The sequence below is a fragment of the Thalia democratica genome, unplaced genomic scaffold, assembly GCF_965202585.1.
Source record: "Thalia democratica unplaced genomic scaffold, ktThaDemo2.hap1.1 HAP1_SCAFFOLD_1306, whole genome shotgun sequence".
Taxonomy (NCBI): domain Eukaryota; kingdom Metazoa; phylum Chordata; class Thaliacea; order Salpida; family Salpidae; genus Thalia; species Thalia democratica.
In genome coordinates this window covers 1-18,976 of record NW_028140189.1, presented here as the reverse complement: position 1 = coordinate 18,976, position 18,976 = coordinate 1, and the positions used below count along the sequence as shown (strand labels likewise).

Sequence of the window (18,976 nt, the reverse complement as noted above, 5' to 3'; positions counted from 1 at the left end):
AGTTATTTTTAATGTTCGGTTAACGAAATAGCTTTTACAACTGAGCTGAGATACAGTAGAAAAATAAGGCTTATAAACTTAAAGCTCAGTCTTAACCATAATATTGGCTGAGTTAGCAAAAATAAAATATTTGTTGTTGTTATTTTCATTTTAACTACTAACACTTAATTTTTTTGATTATTTTTTTTAAATGTTTGGGTAAGGTGGGTTAAAGATAAGTGTATTGAAAAATAATTTTAAAAAACTTTTAGCAAATATGCAAATCGACTGGGCTTTAGATTTACTTTCCGAAAATTAATAGTTTCTTAAATTTGTTATATAGTTTTGAAAAAATATAAAATGCGTATAGCTGAATGAATGGTAATTTTTTATGAGCTGAAAACTTAGGTTTATATTATATATCTATTACTAATATTTTGTTAAAAAGCAATTAAAATAATTCAGTTAGTTAACTTTATTTCCATACATTAAGCTTTTTTATGACATTTTACTTATACTTTTAATACATACATTTTAGTTTTTTTTATTCCTGGACAAGACGTTAAAAGGTATCCGTGGTGTGCGACCTGACTCGATAACCGACAGGTTCTTTGTGCACCAGGTCCTAGGACCAAATATTTTAAGCGTATTTTTTTATCAATCAATAAGCTACAATTTTAACATCATTTTTAATTAACAAATAATTTTTTTTTGTAACATTACTTAGGTTAAAACAGCAAATGACTAATTAAGTTATCTGTGAAGATTTAAATTATTTTAAACAAACAACTTTCTGGTTTCAAATATGGAAAGTATAAGCTATTTATACACTATTCTATAAATCCTACTCGTTCAACGGTTAAACTTCAACCCATTATTAATGTTATATCTAACAAAGTTTTAGATTTAGCTATAGGTTAACAATGCAGTTTTCTTTTTTATACTACGTACATATCTATTAAAAAATTTGTTCGATTTCAGATCAGATAAGACTTTGAAATGTTTTCAAGTGTGCAACTTTTAAAAACAAGAAATCATATTAACTTTGAAGCAAAATAAACAAAACTTAAGCTAAACAGAAGCGCTTTGATTTTGCAGCCGACAAAAAAGTTTTTAATTTTTAAAGTTTTATGACTTAGCTAACCTCAAGGTTTCTTAAACCAAGCTAAACCCTTACAAAGTTGTTTTAATAATAAAACTTAATAAAAGCATTCAGTTCTTACTTTGTTATTAGAGTTCAGCAAACAAAAATCTTAAACGTTATTTAAAAAAATTATTAGCTAACTTATTTTGATAAATCTTAGTTTTTGAGACTAGGTTAAGCGTAAAGTTAAAAAATTAATATAAAAATTATAAGTTATCGCAAAAATGTTATTTCTAAAAAGTCTGTCTAACTCAGTTCTAAAGCACATCTTTTATTGTTATTTGTATTTTAAATTTGTATTACTATAGTAAAAGAATTGAAGCAGATCAACGAATTAGTATTTTGACTGTTAGAAGTTTATAACTAGTAAAAATATAGTAATACTTTTAATGTTTTTATACAATGCTATCTTAGTCACAAAAAGTCTAATAAGTATGCAAAAAAAAAACACTTCACACTTTATTACATTTAAAAATTTGATGTCATTTACAATCTAATAACAATAGTCAAATAAGAAACCATAAAAATACTTAAAAATAAAAGCATTTATTGACTTTTTCATAGTTTAAAAAGGTTATCAACAGCTTTGTTTAATGTAGAGGTTGGCAGCCTTTTATAAGTCGTGGGCCAATTTACCTTGAAAAATTGTTCGCGGGCCACATTGTATTAGTAAAAATCTTTTAAGTGCTGCAGATATTTTTAAATGTTTGTAAAATTCAACATAAAAACAACATTTTAAACCAAACATGTGAAAAGTAAACAAAAATAGAGTACTAGTAATAGTAATTATTAAAATATGAGACTAATTGTAAGCTTTTATCACAAAAACTTTTCTACAAACTGTAAAAAAAATTTTGAGCTTGAAAGTACCTCGCGGCCCGCAAATTTTGAATTTGAGGCTGCATTTAGCCCCTGTGCCGAAGTTTGCCGACCCCTGGTTTAATGATTTCAATAAGTAGTTTTATGTATTTTTTTTTTATTTATACTTTTTTATGTTCTTTTATCGATAATTTAATAAAACTTCGAAAATTAAGGAAGTTTCCGTACGAATCAAATAAATATGTGTTTACTTTAAAAGTCCTCAGATTTATTAGACTTAAAAAATAAAAAGAAATTTTATTTTATAATTTCAATACAGTTTTAGCTGATGTGTTCTTTGAAAGCGCATTATAGGACTTGTTTTTAAAATTTTTGTTAAATTGTTTAAGTAGAAAGTGTTTTTTGTATCAACAAAATTGTATATTTAACACATACTAAACCTCTACAAGCTTTTACAAAAAGAAAATAATCAAAATATCAATTTAACGTGCTAAATATTAATTAAAAAATATACCTGTTTTTATATTAAAAAATCACAAAGCAAAAATATTATAGAGAGCTACTACTTAAAATTTGATAATTTTTGTTCTAATATGCATTTCTTTATTTAGTTAAAAAATACAAAAGGTATAATCTTGAAAACCATTAGAATTTAAACATCGATATCATCTAATTTTCATTCTCTATTTTTTATTAAAAGTGACTTTAGTGCACTGTGTGACAACCTTATAAGTGCTTGTTTTTACTTTAATTTTCATTTAAATTATAATCAGGCATAACTTTTAAATACTTAAATTAAACAAAAAGTATTATCGTTTACTGTTTAAAGCGCTCAAAATAATTGGTCCTAGGACCTGTTGTATGATAAAACCTTTCGGTTATCGAGTCGTACACCTTTTGAATGCAGTTTGACGTCTTGTCAAAGGCATATTGACTAAAAAGAACTCAAACTATTAAAACACCGTATGCTTCTGCAGGCAGATAATGTACTTTCATTAATACCGGAATTTTTGAGCGTTGATTTGTTTATGGTGTTCAAAAAACATTCAAAATATTTTAACTTTATTTAAAGCATAAAGCTTTTAATTTGGCTGTTATCTGAGATTGATTTTTTTTTGCTTTGATTTACTAAGTTTTTATTGTTTAGCTTGAATATTATCTATTTTTTCTTGTTTACTTATTTAAAGTAGTCAAGTAGAAGTTTTGTAACTTTATTTTTAATTAAAAATCACTGTTTATCTGCAAATATAGATTGTCTCAAACTATAATTTAACCTGTATTTAAACGAGCTGTCTAGTCTTGTATCACAGGCATGTCTAGACTTTTTTTTTAGTAAGGTAGTACTTTTTTGTTCAACCATAGATTAATTTCTTTTGTAGCTTATAATAAAAAAAATATTAGAAAATATAGTGAATGTTTATAATTATGACATAGTGTTTATTTTCAGTATAAAGTAAAAACTTATGTTTATTAATTAAATATAATATTGTTATAATTTTCTTTTTATAAATACTTTTTATACTTTAGTTTTAAAAATAAACTAAACAGTATTTTGCTATTTGAGCTAATCGGTAAAAATAAATACATCCGTTTTTCTTTAAAGTTTTACTAACAGCTTCCTTTATACTTAAATGTTTTTTATTAATAAAATTATATAGTTTTAAGTAATAAAATTCCTAAAGGCTTACATGCCACTTAAAAAAAATTTTTAGAAATAAAATTAAAGTATATTTAAGTGATAAAAAACAAAAAGTATTTTGGTATAAAAATTTAAAGAGAACATTTTTAAATACACTTTACTATTGTCGTGGCCGAGTACTTGAAACTACATGGGCATTTTATAGTAAGCTATAAAAATCAAATTTAAAAATCTAAAATGCAATATCAAATTATCATAGTGAAAGAAGTAAGGGAACTGTTTTAGTACAATCAAATTTTTATATGAATAAAACTAATCAATTGCTTCAAATAAATTCTTTTTTATTGATGTTTTATTTTATTATTCATATATTTACTATTTCTTTTATTTATCATTTTGTTGCATTACTGTGTTTGTATTAGTTTTTAGTCTTGTTTATTTTATACGTGTTTACTTTTTTTAGAACGATACGCATAGCCGATTTCGGCTGATAGCGGGCCTATTTACATATAAAAAATTAGTAAAATGCGTTACCAAACTTGACTTATTGATCATTAAGCCAAATACTCAAGTTTTTAAATACATATGTGAAATTTGAATCAAACGAATAATAATTTTGAGGAAGAACTGATAAATAAAGCATTAAATCAGAAACATTGTAAATCAGCATTTATTATAAGTTAGATATATATTGCTCTACTTTGTCTATAGAGTATTGAGCATTTTAAAGAAAAAATAAATATAACAACATATTACACAATTAATTTAAATTATTCTTTTTTATTAATTGAAGATACTCAAAATTACGTATTAAAAAGTAAATATATATAACAATTATGTTCATTAATAGTATAACTAACTATTTTGTACTATATGCAAAACACTCAAACTTGTTATTTATTTTTTTACACCGAGTAACGATTCATGGAAACATCGGTTGCTAATCGTGGATCAGTTAATTCCATTACATGTATATAACTTGATCGCAGTTCTTTAAAACGAAGGAAAAGACCAGTTAGCTTGTTTTTAATTATGTTTTTGTCAGACATCCAATCTAGATAGTAAAAAAATAGTCTTGGATCGTTTTTACCGATTGTCTTTAAACTTCCTTTAACAAAATAAACTTTCCGATCTAGTGGATTTGCAGTCAAAAACATAGTAGTATTTCTTTGAATCATACTTATTGCAAGCGAAAAATCACAGACAAAGTAGTGAATTTTTAACCTAGTTGGTAATAAACCTCCTACTAAAGCAAATTGACCATTAGAAGTACCCAAGTCGAGAAATTCAATAAAAGTTGATCGTAACTGGTGATGTAAATAAAAATAAGCTGTTTTAGGCTTTATCCAACATAGATTTTTAATTTGTGCATCTTTAAAAGAGTTAACTAGATCAATATCACAAAAAGAAAAGAGTAAAACTAAGAAGACAAGTTTTTGACTTGTTATAGCTGCTGCAAAATTTAAACCAGGCTGCTTCGATACTACAAATAGATGCATCTTAGAACAGCAGTAAAGTAGAAGAAAAAAGGTGTATACTAAATTCACAATTTTATAACTGCAACAAATTATAAAGTATATAACTATAGAAAAAAACGTTAATACAAAAATATTTTCAATCACTGATTTTATAAAAAAAAGTTAGTTCGAAAATTTTTATGTTGGTAGAAACTAAAATTGTAATATATGTATATATATATATATATATATATATAAACATATCAGACTACAGTCCTCACATAAACTATGATTTTCTTATAAAGTATTTCTACAAATTTTACATTAGTTATTAAATAAAACACCAAAAGCACGTACTAAATATTTAAAAGACTTATTTAAAAAAAATTGAAACGAAAGTTTATATATGTTAATATATCAAACAATTTAATGTTACATTTAAAAACATTATAACTATTTATCATACTAATAAATAAAAAGTATGTACTGTTAAAAGCACAGTGAACAATAGTTTATAGCGGCTTAAATATAGACAACAATTTAAATGTTTTTCAACTGTTGTAGAAAAAGTTTTGAATAATTTTCTAAATATAAAATGTTTTTATTTTTTTCGGTAAAATACAACAAAATAACTATAAATAAATACTTAACGTTTAAATAACATAATTTAATTGATAACTACTATATGACGTCATTTTACAAAGTCACGTTCATGGAGTTTAATGATTTCTGCAACTTAAAATAGTTTTAAAAATTTTACAAATATTCATAAAATATAGGGACTTGTTTACTTACAAATTATTGCAATTACAATTTAAAAATATACAAGTTAAAGTTATAGTAACAGTAGTTATTAATGTGTACAAGCTGTTAATATAATGATTTAAAACAATGGAATTGAAAACACTTTAGTGATGGAAATTGAAAATTTGTGAATTTTATCTAACTTTTTGCAAATTATATTTTTACCTTTAAAAAATATTTCTTAATAACTTAATTTTTTGTAATAATTGATAAATTTTAGAGGTTAATTTTTCATAATACGAAAAAAATAAAATAAAATTCTTGTAGAACATTTAAATTTTTTAATTATTAACAAAATTTAGAAATTGAAATAATTTGGTAAAATTATATTAGGTTTTAACTTAACATAACTCTCAGTAATAACAACTTGTTGTGATCAAATTTTCGATGAAAGATAATACTTTGAGGAATACTATATAAAATATTCGGTTTCTATTCATAATATTTTGTATTAAGTATTGGAACTTTCAAAAAAAAACTTTTTATAATAATTGATTATAAGTACTTTAAACTGAATTCTAAAAAAAAAATGAACTGACTTTAAATGATAATTAAAAGAAGTTAACTGTTTAAAAAAAGTTTTCATATTTATTCATTTTAGAAATATTTTGAAAAGTAAGCTGTTAAATAGTTATGTATCAAAAAGTATAAGAGAAAGTTTAACAAAACTTCATTTAAAATAACTATAGTTTGGTTTTTAATCTTAATTGCATAGATTTGAAGAACATCTTTTAATCTATATATACATTTTAAAACGTTACTTATGCAACAAATATTTAATAAAGTTAATTTAGCTACAATTTTGTATTAAAAAAGTTAATTAAGGTTTAAATATTGCAGCAAGCTCATTTTACAGTTTACGATATGGTTGGATACCTAGTTTTATAGAAAACATATTTTTTTAAAGAAGTACAGTTTTTAAAGTAATCTTTAAAAAAGCGTTTTTTGATAGACATACTAGTGTTAATCTTTTTTTTATAATTTCGGTACTTTATTAAAGTCTAGTTTAATATTTTTTAATTACAAAGTTAACATTTATCTACTTTTTGTTTATTATTAAGTTTGTATAAATTAATTTTTTTATCAAAAACTTTTACGAGTTTACTGCACTGCACATATAAAATTAATTCTATGCTTTATTGTGTAACAAAGATTACCGACTTTGCGGAATGATTGAAAATATACAGCAAACTACGCAGATTATAAAACAGTTGCTTACTATTAACCTGATCGTTTATCAAATTGTAGTTATAATCTTCTTATTTACTAATCATCTTTTTTTTTGAAAATTTCCAAACAATATTCATAAAAATGTAACTGTTTAGAAACAGATAAAAGAAAACTAAGACAAATTAGATATAGTTAAAAGAGCTTTACAGTGTGATTAATAACCATTGTTCTTGATTACCTGATAGTTTATTACTATATTTGTTAAATCACAACAATAACTGTCTGACTATATATATTTTACCAAAGGTAAACGTTTTTTTGAAAACTAGTTTTAACTATAACTATTACTCTAGAAATGAAAGTTTTAGCTTTGGTTAGTTTTTTGTGTCTTATCGCTGATGTTAAACCATCTCCAATATATGAAAATCATGAAGATAATAATGAAAGTTTCATCTATGAACCTAATCTTAATATTAACTACGACGATTATGATTCTTATTTATATAAATCAGACGATAATTTTCAAAATGACGTATTTGAAACAAATGTAAATAACAACTATCAAAGCGGAGAAGATAATTACGACTATTTACCAGAGTTTGTTACTCCGGATTTTTATGGAAACTATGAAGATAACAACCAAGTATGTAGTTTAATGGTTTTTATAACAAATTCTCTAGTTTTTTTTATTTTACAACTTTGATATAGATCTACACATAGTATTCAATAGTTTTCAATTGTAAATAAAAAGAATAGCTTTTTTTTTTTAATTAAATCAAAAACTTCAATTTTTTTTTTATGAAATCTAAACTTAAATCTCTATAACTGTATGCACAATTTAAATTTTTTACTAGGTGCTAAGCATATTCATTGCATTAATAATTGCAATTTTAACAACTTTCATGTGATTATGGATATGAATCTGATATTTTTTGGAGTATTTATTTCATTCTGGTGTCTAAATATCTAAAGACCTAAGCTATATAGATGTTTGCACAACATCAATAATCGAGTGAAGTGTTATAACCTTATTGTTAATTAAGATTTAACAACAAAGTAGTTTTTTCCGTCATCTTTGTTCAAAAGTAATTGGTTTATCTTCTACAAATGGAGAAACTAATAACATTGGATACTAATTAGTCACAAAACATATCTTATGGTTTATTCTTTAGGACAAAACTTTCAATAATCCTTCAACTAAAGAAATATTTTTAGCAGTAGCTCTTTTATTGCATTTAAATTTTTCAAAATAGTTAAGCAGAGCTGTTATTTCGAGCTCTGCAATTAAGTGTTTTAATTTAGTTTACTCATTTTTTTAATTGCAATAAAATTAAAAGTTTAAACATTGACTAATAAACGTAGGCTTTCAATATAATACAGCAAAATGAAGGAAAATTATTATTCTGTTACGAAAAGTAGATTAATTTTTACAATATATTCAGTTTCTCAGTCCAAGACGAAATCAAAAAATGACCAACAAGTATAATAGTTGTGTGGTTTATAAATTTAAAGGCTGCTGTACAAACAGCTATATTGGTCAAAACTCTAGATATTTAGTAATCACAATAAAATAACATACTCAAAAATTTAATGAGAGTCATATCAAGAATCAATCAAAATTTTTTATTATAACAACTGTTTGTGCAATGAAAGGATCTAGTGAAAAAGTCGTTGAAAATTTCAAGTTGTTCAAAGAAATCTAGTCATTCCAGTTTCAGTTTCCAAAGACAGTACATTAATGTTTTGGACTTAATTAAAACTAAAGCTATTCTTTTTGTTCACACTTATAAACTTACGTTATAGATTATATCTTACTTAGTTAAACCACATTTAACTATTTAACTTTTTATTGTAGCTTTGTTTATTACATTTTTGCGCTTGATTCAATGCGATCATTTTTAATTTCATTAACGCCTTAAAAGTATATAACAGTTTATTTATTATTTCTATTTTGTACGCACTGAAGAAAACTGTTATAATATATTTGTGTAAAAAATTTAAAAACATTCTTTGATCTGTGTTATCAAAACAAAATGATTTTCATAATTTTCTTAAAACTTACTAGGAATTATTTTATGAGATAAAAATTTAAATGTTAGATAAGCTCATAAACTAAAAAATCAAACTTAATTAGGTTTAGTTCAAGTATTGAAAATATATTACACATTTGTTATATAGATACTTTTGTGAATTTTAAGCTTCTTATCGTAAATTATAAATATTACATATGTAAATAAATAAGTTCATATTCACCAATGTTGTTCTAGTAAAAGTTAAATCCATTATAACTTAAAAAAAATTAGTTAATAATATTTATTTGACTTGTAGAACTCTGAAGGTTATTACAACAACAATTATCAATATAAAGAGTACAAATCAGCCGATGATTACTATACCTATAACAGCAACAATAATTATGAAAGTGTTAGAGTGTGCTTTATGTTACAAAAGTCTGTCTTTTAATTTAAAGTTTAAAGTCCATTTGCTTTGTCATTTACATAAAAGTATAAGTATTTATGTGACAAAACAAAAAGAAGAAATTAAAATTTCCAAAAACCTAATATACTATTTGGGTTAAAAAATATAATTAAAAAACATATAAATTAACAATGAAGTTAAAAGTTCGACGCATACAAATGCTTCTTAACTGTTTGTATATACATATGGAATATACATAATAATATATACATATGGAATTTAATTTTTTACTTATTTTTTGAATTTATTTTCTAAGCATCCAGAAGTATGTAAAACATTCGTTTCAAAAGTTTGTATTGACTAAAAAGATAAGTTATAAAACTAAATTGTTATTTCAGATAAATACAAATGTGGAAATAAAGGAAGCACAAGTAAGTATAATGTATAAAACTAAAAATTAAAGGCCTTAAATGTATTTAAGCTGTACTAAATATTTTAAAAGTCGATACTAAAAATAACTACTTTTGTGTTCTAAATGGCGTTTAATTTCGAACGGGGTTAATCAAGAAACAAATTTTATTAATATGAATATTTAGCCGTTTCTTTCAAATAAAAATCAGTAGTTTAAATAGCCTAATTAAGAACTTATATCGGTATTTGGAGATATTGGCTTAAAATAAATTAAGAAAATTATCATCTTAGTGTTTTGACTAAGTTAAAAAACTAATTTTATGAAACATTACGTTTTCTTTGTTTATAAAGATGTTAAGATAATTTTATCAGGCTAGTTTACATTCTCGAGATAACCTAAACTGCTTTTAATATAAATGAAAAAAAGATATAAAAACTTAATTAATATCTTAAGTAGAATCATAAATAACTTTTTTTTAAAGTTAGCTAATGTCAGACAAAAAAGTCTTTAACTTAATAAGTATAAAACTATAAAAGTATTGTATCATTTTTTCACGTATATATACATCACTTGGCAAATATATTAAACAGTCTTTAAAAAAATTAGTTTTCAAAACAGGCTTTTTTAAATGAAGCTTCTGTATATCTAGCAGCTCTTTTTTTTTCTATAAAATTTACCAATTATAGACTTGTTACAATCTAAGTATGAAGTATTGTAGTATTTTAAACCACTAGATTAAAGTATATTGAACTATGTCAACTAAGCTTTTTACTACCTAAAAACTTACAACTAAAGTTATAAAAAAATATTGTATATATAAAATAAATTAGAATTAAAATACGCAAAATAAAACAAGTATAAAATTAATTATATACATTTTTTTAATAATTAGCATGAAAAGTCTAGCAAAATAAATTTATATTTAACTAATACAAATTTTGGAAATACTAAAGCTATTGAGTTAATTTAAAACTGATAAAGTTAGTACAAGCTAGATGTTTTAATATTGGCTAATATATTTTTATTTAGTTTCCAGAAAATGTGACAATTGATGAGTTCCGAAAAATATTAAGAGGATGTTTTGAAGAAGAAAGAGAAAGTGAAATTGAAAAATTACCTACTCCACTAACTGTTAGTTTCTTTGATAAGTATCTACTTAATAATGTTTTAAAGTAAATATAAAGACCATTGATGTATCAAGTATTTAATTTTTTTTGTTTTGATTTTTAAAGTAGACCGAAGTTTCTTCAAACGGTGTTAGAAACTATATCAATTTTTCAAATTTAGTTACCTTGAGCTTTAATAAACAAACTTCTCTCTAAACTAGTTTTTTAAGTAAGTAAATCGTTTTGAACTAGTTTGTTATATACAACTTTATTATAGCGGTCGTCAGCATTTTATTATTCGCGCAGAATTTTTTTTAAGAATTTTTTTTTTGTGGGCCACAATATAGAAAAAATCCTTGGGCCGAATTTGTTAAACTAAAGTAATTGCTTCAACTTTACTGTTTAAATGTTAAAAACAAAAAATGTGATAAGATAAGCGATGACAAAGCATTAGTAAGTAAAAAGTAGTTATCAAGTTAAGAACCTAAATGTAAACTTTTATCCAAAAAACAGTTTTTTATTGTTTTTAGCTGAAAAGTTCATCGCGGGCAGCAAATTTTTACTTTGTGGGCCTCAGTTTGTTAACCTCTAAGTTATAAGTATGTGTAATGGAAAGAATGTATAGATTTTGCGTTTGTATCTCAGCCAAAAATTTTACCAGTTTTTACTCCTAAACAAAAATACTTTAATTTTGGAACTTTACTTACTTAAAAGTTAATTTAAAAAAAAAACTCGTTTAGTTATTTTCATTCAAATTCAGACTTCGTTAGAGCTTAATACTTTTGTATCAATACAATGGTTACATTCTTAAAGTTTTTATTTTTATTTTGTAATCAATTACTTTTTTGTTCCATAAAGACTTAAATATTTTACAATAAATCACTTTGAACAGTGTTTCCCAAGAAGCAATATCGCTTCCTTTTTTGTAAATTAGGGAATTTTAGGCTATTATGGGGCAATAACCAGTAAAGGATCAGAAAATGGGTAATTAGCTAATAAAGGGGTAATATCTAGTAAAGGGTGGCATTAGTTTTTAAAATTTCTGTCAAGTGAGCGACATAATACTTTGTTTGGAAACGTTGTTCTTTTTAAATTAAGAAAAAGTTTTATTTAACTTTGAAACTTTAAAAAGTCATTAATAAAATAAATAAAATACTTGATTTGTTGAACTTAAATATTTAAACTTTTTTGTCTGTTTTAAAATTATATTTAAAATAGAATAAAATACAAAAAAAAACGATGCTCATATAATTTTATATAGTATTTGTTATCCAATACCTGTGAAGAATATAAGGAAATTTTAAGCAAGTACACTGAATTGCAAGAAAAATCATGGGAAACTAAGTATGTGCAATACGAGGTAAAATCTTATTATTATTTTTTTTTCAATATCAAAAATACTAATCAAAATTAGTTAAAATATATTTATTCTAGTAACTAAAAATTTAGTTATATAACGTATGTAGAAAATGTAGATAAATAGTAGTTTGCATTAAAAATTTTAATCAAATTACACAATTGAAAATCTTGTTTATATTAATTTCTACATAACCTCAAGTGTTAAACTATTTAAAAGTTTTGCGAAGTGATGTTAAATGTCAGTTTGTTTAAGTAATGCCAGAAACATTAGTCAGTGTTCTATGTTAGTTAAGTTTGTTAAAGGATTTGATATTGAGAATAAGTTTTTTTTATGTTGCCTTACATTAAAGTTCAGTATAAAGATTTTTGTCTATTTAGTTTTATCAGAAGATTTGAAATACATGTATGTTTAAATATTATTTCTGAATAGTTGTTTTTTAGTCTTTTAAAAACCATTAACAGACTTTTTATCAGCCAAAAACAACTAGACAATTGTAATTTATTTAAAGTAACAGTTATTAAGAGCTATGCAACTGTTTTTGTATCTGCACACTTAACAGTTTTTTTACGGGTAATGAAATGTGCACAGTTTTTTTTTAAATACAAAGAACATCATTTTAAATAACTCATGCATATAACATAATCATACACCTAGTTGGACTAAACTTAATTCAACTCGTATACATAAAAATATTTAAAGCTTTTATGAAAAGTTGTTTTGATATATGTATAACTTTATTTTATGTTTCAATATCTATTAAAAGTTAATTGAAATCGTCTTAAGACTTAAATGTTATCATTTTGGTTTTACAAGCTACAAAATTTAAAAAACTTAAGTCATATTGTATACATATTAAAAAAAATAATAATTTACATAGTTAGAGTAGCTATACTAACTTTTTTTCTTCTTTTTCTAGCTTATTAAATGTATATGTATATAATACACGTAATTTTTGTGTTTTATTGATAACAGTTCAAGCCGTTTTATGAAAATTATGAAGATTCTAAAGAATGGAAAAAAGTAGTTAAAGAAGAAAGAAAAAGAAAATCTTATTGAAGAATACTATGATAAAGTGAACCAACGTATATCAATTACAAATGAAGAAAATGCTAGATTAATCGAAAACGGTCTAGATACTTTAAAAATAGAAAGTTGTTAATAGTGTAAAACATCTTGAGATAATATTCTTTTAGTAGAAATTGAAAAATATCAAGTCTTTTGTTAGATGAATAAATATAAATTACACTGTATGAAGTTTAAACCTGTACGAGTTTTGTTTACAAGTTGTTCAATATTTTTAATTTCAAACTTTCTTTTCAAAAAATTTAAAGTATATCAGAATATATTTTCTCTAAAAGCTGAAAACGTTGTGGTTATAACAGTTTTTGGTTTAAAATTGCAATATATAAATAAATTTTATGTTTTATTTCGAAAAACCTTTTAATGATAGAAAAAAATAAACCCTTGTCAGTTATTATGATTTATAGCAGGTTTATGAAGTTCTGTAAAGCAAAGTTTTTAAACTATTTATAGCACTTTAAAACTATAATTGAATAAAAAATATATTGTAATTGAGGATCTCATTGATTGACTGAGTCAAACATTATTTTTTAAATAAATTCGTAGATTATTAAATTTACAGTTTAGAATTAAACTTTAAATACAGTTTTTAGTACAACTAAATAACTTAATTTTTAGTTTATTTTAAAATATATATAGTTTATTGAACAATAAAAAAAGCGTTCAAAAAGTTTGGTCTAAGGACTTGGTGTACAAAGGAACATTTGGGTTATCGAGTCGTACACTACATGCTTATGAAGTTTCTTACGAGCTCAAACACATAGATTGTTTATCACTTAAATATTTAATAATAAAACAATCAGTTAAACGAAAAGAAAAATGAAAGAAAATAAGACTAAACAAAAATTAACTGAATTTTGTGTTTAATAATGTATTATGAATCTTGTTTAGTAACATAAGAACTAAAAAATATAACTTAATTTAACTTTTAAAAGAAGATAAACAACACTAATAACAAACGTGTTAATACTTGAATTATAGGTTAAAACTTCTTTAAAGAAAGTAAAATGTAATACGCTGAAATAGTTTTACAAAAATATTTTTTTATAAGTATTTTGGGCTAAAAAGATAGTTTTTATTTTATTTAATAATTTAACTTGAACAGTAAAAACAATTTTACATTTAAATAGTTAAATAAATTATTGTAAAACTTTTTTTTTAGAACTTTAAAGAAATGATTTTTACAAAAACTAAACTTGACTTTTATAAATGAAAATATGAAGATAAATACTATAAATTTTATGCTTTGAATTAAAAAAAAAACAATAATAACTTTAACAAAAATGATGTTAACAACAAATTTTCCTCTATTTTAAAATATACTTTTTTTTTTGAATACTTGTCTAAGTTTAAAACTGTAATAACAGAAAACAAGCAACATTTGCAAACATAAAAAAGAAGAATTTTTTTCTATGATTTCCTCAAAACAAAAAAGAGATTTTTAAACTTAAGTTTGCTTGAAACAGTTATCTTAGCTTACTATTTAAAAACTTCATATTCTGCTAAAGTTAAAACATCTATAACTATTTTTTTACATTTGCATGCTAAAAAAGAAAGTTTGTAAGTATTCTGAACTTAATTCAAAATAGTAATCTTAAAGAATATCCTTAAAAAATAACTAGATAGAAAATTCTAAAACCTAGACTAAACCAATGTTACTGTCAATTTTCGAACAAAAATAAAACAAAAATATGAAAAATATATAAGAACTTCAAAAAATAATACCAGCTTTAAAATAACTGACCAATAGCTTGGCACCAGTTCTTTAAATAACTGAACTATTAAGATTGTAAGTAATAGAGTTATAAAATAAAATTTCATTTCAAAGAAAAATGTTGTAGTAATAATCAAAACAAAAAAAATACTTATAGAATGGTATAAAACTGATTTATTAAAAAAGATGTAATGTTTTAGTGTAGACGAGAATATTTTTATAACTTCTAACGATCTAATTTTTTTAAAACTATTCGGAACAGTTAAGTTGGCAATTGTTAAGTTGACAGACTAGATTTTTCAGTCATTTTTTTGTAAAGGGTACAACTTATTAGAAAAAAGAATTTTTCTTGTCGTACTTATGTAAAAGAAACACTTTTAATATTAATACTGTATTTGTTGCTTTATCTTAAACAAAATTTATTATTCAAAGTATGTTGTAAATACAAAGTTTTACCTGAGAAAATATTTGTATACACCCAGGTAGAAGCTTTTTATAGTGATATATGTTTAGTTTATAGTAAACTGCTCGTCTTTCAATAAATATTTAAGTTTTTAATTTGTTAAAAGAAGACTTTAACACTCATAGTGTATCAACTTTTGGAACTTTTTTTTCTTTTTGAAACTGATTTTTATACAGAGTTATTCTACATTATAAAAATATATAAAAACAAGTTAAAAACACAAATTGATAATTGAAGATTTTTTTACACTTGTAGTTGAAAACCTCGTCCTTACATAAATTCACAGTAAATAAGAATGTAAAAACTATAAAACTTAAATAGTACGAGGAAAAATTCATTTATTGTCCACAGGACATTTTTTCATGGGAAACGCTTTAAGGTTTCATACAAATAATCAAACATCTGGCAATTAAGATAGATTATCTCTTATCAAAAAATATAGTTTTTAATTAGTTAATTAATAAATAGAATTGAAAATACAACTTTTTATGCATAACAAGAGTTTCTTCGAGCAAATTTAGTATTTATATGATCTTAAACTTACAAAAATAAAGCTTTGAGCAGTTTTATTTTTAGTAAATGTTAGTAACAATTCTTTAAGTTCCGTCTTGCAAACTTGTTTTAGTAGATAAAAATTCAAATACTTTTGAGAATTTTAAGCTATGAAACAAAAACAAACTTATTATTACCTAATGAATTTATTTCTAAAAAAACATTTCGATATATCTAGACAAAATTTTATCTAATACTGGTGTCAAGTTGGATATGTTTGAAAAGAACAATCTGATATAAGAAATCAAATTACCAGGGTATTGAACAGATATTCCGCAGATTCTTCATAGCAGGTTTGTAATAACAATTAATAGCTTTTCTATAGTTTTTTCTATAGTCGCACGTTATGCAAAATTTATATATTATTCTGTGTTCGTAGATTTAAAAAAAATAAGTTTTATGCTTACTGTATTGAATATTTCAAGTTGAGTTAGCTAAAAATAAAACTAGCCATCATTTTAAATTATAAAAAGCTGTATACGAACTTCTAAACTATTTTTTATAAACAATGTTAGACTAGTAAAATTTAACAAATAAGAAATTATCTATCGCTTGTAATAAAAAATCAAGACTAAAGCACAACTTTTTCCGTCTAAAGTTGTATAATTAAGTAGAATAACTTATTTCGAAAATTTAAACAATGCTTTTTAGTTAGCTCATATTTGTACTACCAATTTTTCAAATGTACTAAATTTCTTTAAGGTAGTTCTTTTAATGCATAAGCACGTTATTAATATTTGTAAAGTTTTCTTGAATAATTTAAACTGATGACTACTATATATTACAAGTCTAATTATAAATGTCACTTTATTGTACTAATTTTAAAGTTATCCATTAACACTCTTTTTATTTTGTAATTGAGGAGTCCCTTTGGACGAAACATTGTCTTGCATAGAATTCTGACTTTTCATATTCGCAAAATCTCTTTTTTATCAAAAAGTTGATACCTGTTTGTTTATTAAAAAACGTTCATTAAAATATATGCATGTAATTTGTAAAAATTTTTCGTTAAAACAAATAAATAAACTTGTTCTTACACTACACCTGCTGTTCTAAACTATTCTAAATTCTAAACTGATCACTAAAATGCTTTATTATGTTGTACGCATTTATAAAAAGTATATTTTTCAATTAATTTAAAACATTACAAATAAACAATTATACAAAACTGTTCAAGTAATAATATTGCCCAACAACTAGTAAATGTTTAACTTTCTTAAATTTTCCAACCTAATGTTTTTAAGTGTATAGAAGCATAAAGATAAAGCTAAAAGTTAAAATTGTTTAACACAATTATCAAAACTAAATGCTTTACATTTAAACATTATCGTTGTTTTAGACTTAAACTGTTGCTTAGTATTTTAAATTTTAGGCAGTATTTTTGTTGTAATTTAAGTTTCTAATTAATATTTAGTTCTTATTTCACCACATAAATCAGATTTATTTGAAAGGTTGAGCTCGCAGCAAATAGATAATTGGACTAAAATTCTTAAGTAATGGATTTTATATTAAAAAGGAATATCAAAAATAATTTAAAACTCTAAAACTGTGGTGTATTTTTAACACAATAGAAAAAAGTTATTAAACAAATTTAAGTAAACAAAATTAGTTGGTGTATTTGAGTTAATTGAAATAATCTAGTGGTCTAGGATAAAATTAAAACAACAAGGTTTAGTGGATATTGTATTTAAAACATCAAAAATAAATAGTTTAATTTACGTTTTGATTACAACATTTTTAAGTTAGGTAGGGCATTATGTAGTATAAATAAACACCATTTAAAGGCATAGCTGTACCATTTAAAAGCTACTATCTTAAATTCAAGTCATAAAGATAATAAAATAACCTGATTATAATATATACAACAAATGTAGTAGTACAGTTTTTATTTTACTAACATTAATAAGAATAGTAATATATTTTTCTAATTTATTAACAACTTATATAAAATACATGATCTAATTTAAGTTTAGTGTTATAAATAAAAGCTTGATTTAGATATTCAAAAATATGATAACAATGTTTTGTATTCAAAGAAACAAGATATTACAGATTAACTTACAGGCAACATTTTAAATAAGTTCATACAATCTAGTTCAAATAATTAAGCTAATGTAAAAAATTAATGTTGTGTCATTTTAGTACATGGGTTACATAAAACTTTCTACTTTGTAACTTGGTGCATAGCATACGCCAAATGCCCAACGTTTCCACTGGATACTCCGGCTACTGAGATCCTACCGTCTTTAGTAAGATAAACTGAATGATCTTGTGTCATTTTTTGAACCTTTGAAAATGAAGTCACAAGTTATATTTTTGATTTATGTTGAAAACTTTAATATTTTCTTATGAGATGTAATACTTAATGTTTAGGTTTTTTTTACTTCTTTTGACTAAGTAACAATCTGAATAGGTAACTAAATAATTGAAAGATTCGTACAATGGCTAAATTTTAATTCAAAGTACATAGTTATAGTTTTTAAAACATGTACAAAAGTTAAAATACTTGTTCAGGTTTGAGACCAGTAAAGCAGAACATTCCAATCTGGTCAGTTATGTGCGACCAGTCCAAACTGCTACCCTCTTTTGCCAGATTGTCTTTCAACTCAGTCCTCATTGAAATGATGCGGTCAGCCATTCCTTTCACTTCACTCAACCTGTTTCGATGTTTAAAACTTATTTCGTGCATAAAACTTATTTTCTTTTAATATTAAATCCAAAGGTTTGAAATTACTTAGAACAAAAAAGAAGTTCACAATAAATCACAAAAAAAAACTTTTATGTGCACAAGAATTATTAATCACTATTTATACAAATTATAAAAACTGGTCTGAACCATTGACATTCACGGCGTTGAAT

General features: G+C 23.5%; 1 protein-coding gene across 1 annotated transcript; it reads right to left on the bottom strand.

Moving 5' to 3' along the window:
• Window positions 1–17,988: 17,988 nt before the first annotated feature.
• Window positions 17,989–18,769, bottom strand: LOC145848238 (aspartate aminotransferase, mitochondrial-like). The gene is made up of 2 exons (XM_082953845.1): window positions 18,624–18,769; window positions 17,989–18,404 (listed from the first exon to the last, which is right to left on the bottom strand). The coding sequence occupies exons 1-2, from the start codon at window positions 18,753–18,755 to the stop codon at window positions 18,282–18,284; spliced, it is 255 nt and encodes an 84-aa protein (XP_082809971.1). The 5' UTR covers window positions 18,756–18,769; the 3' UTR covers window positions 17,989–18,281.
• Window positions 18,770–18,976: the final 207 nt, after the last annotated feature.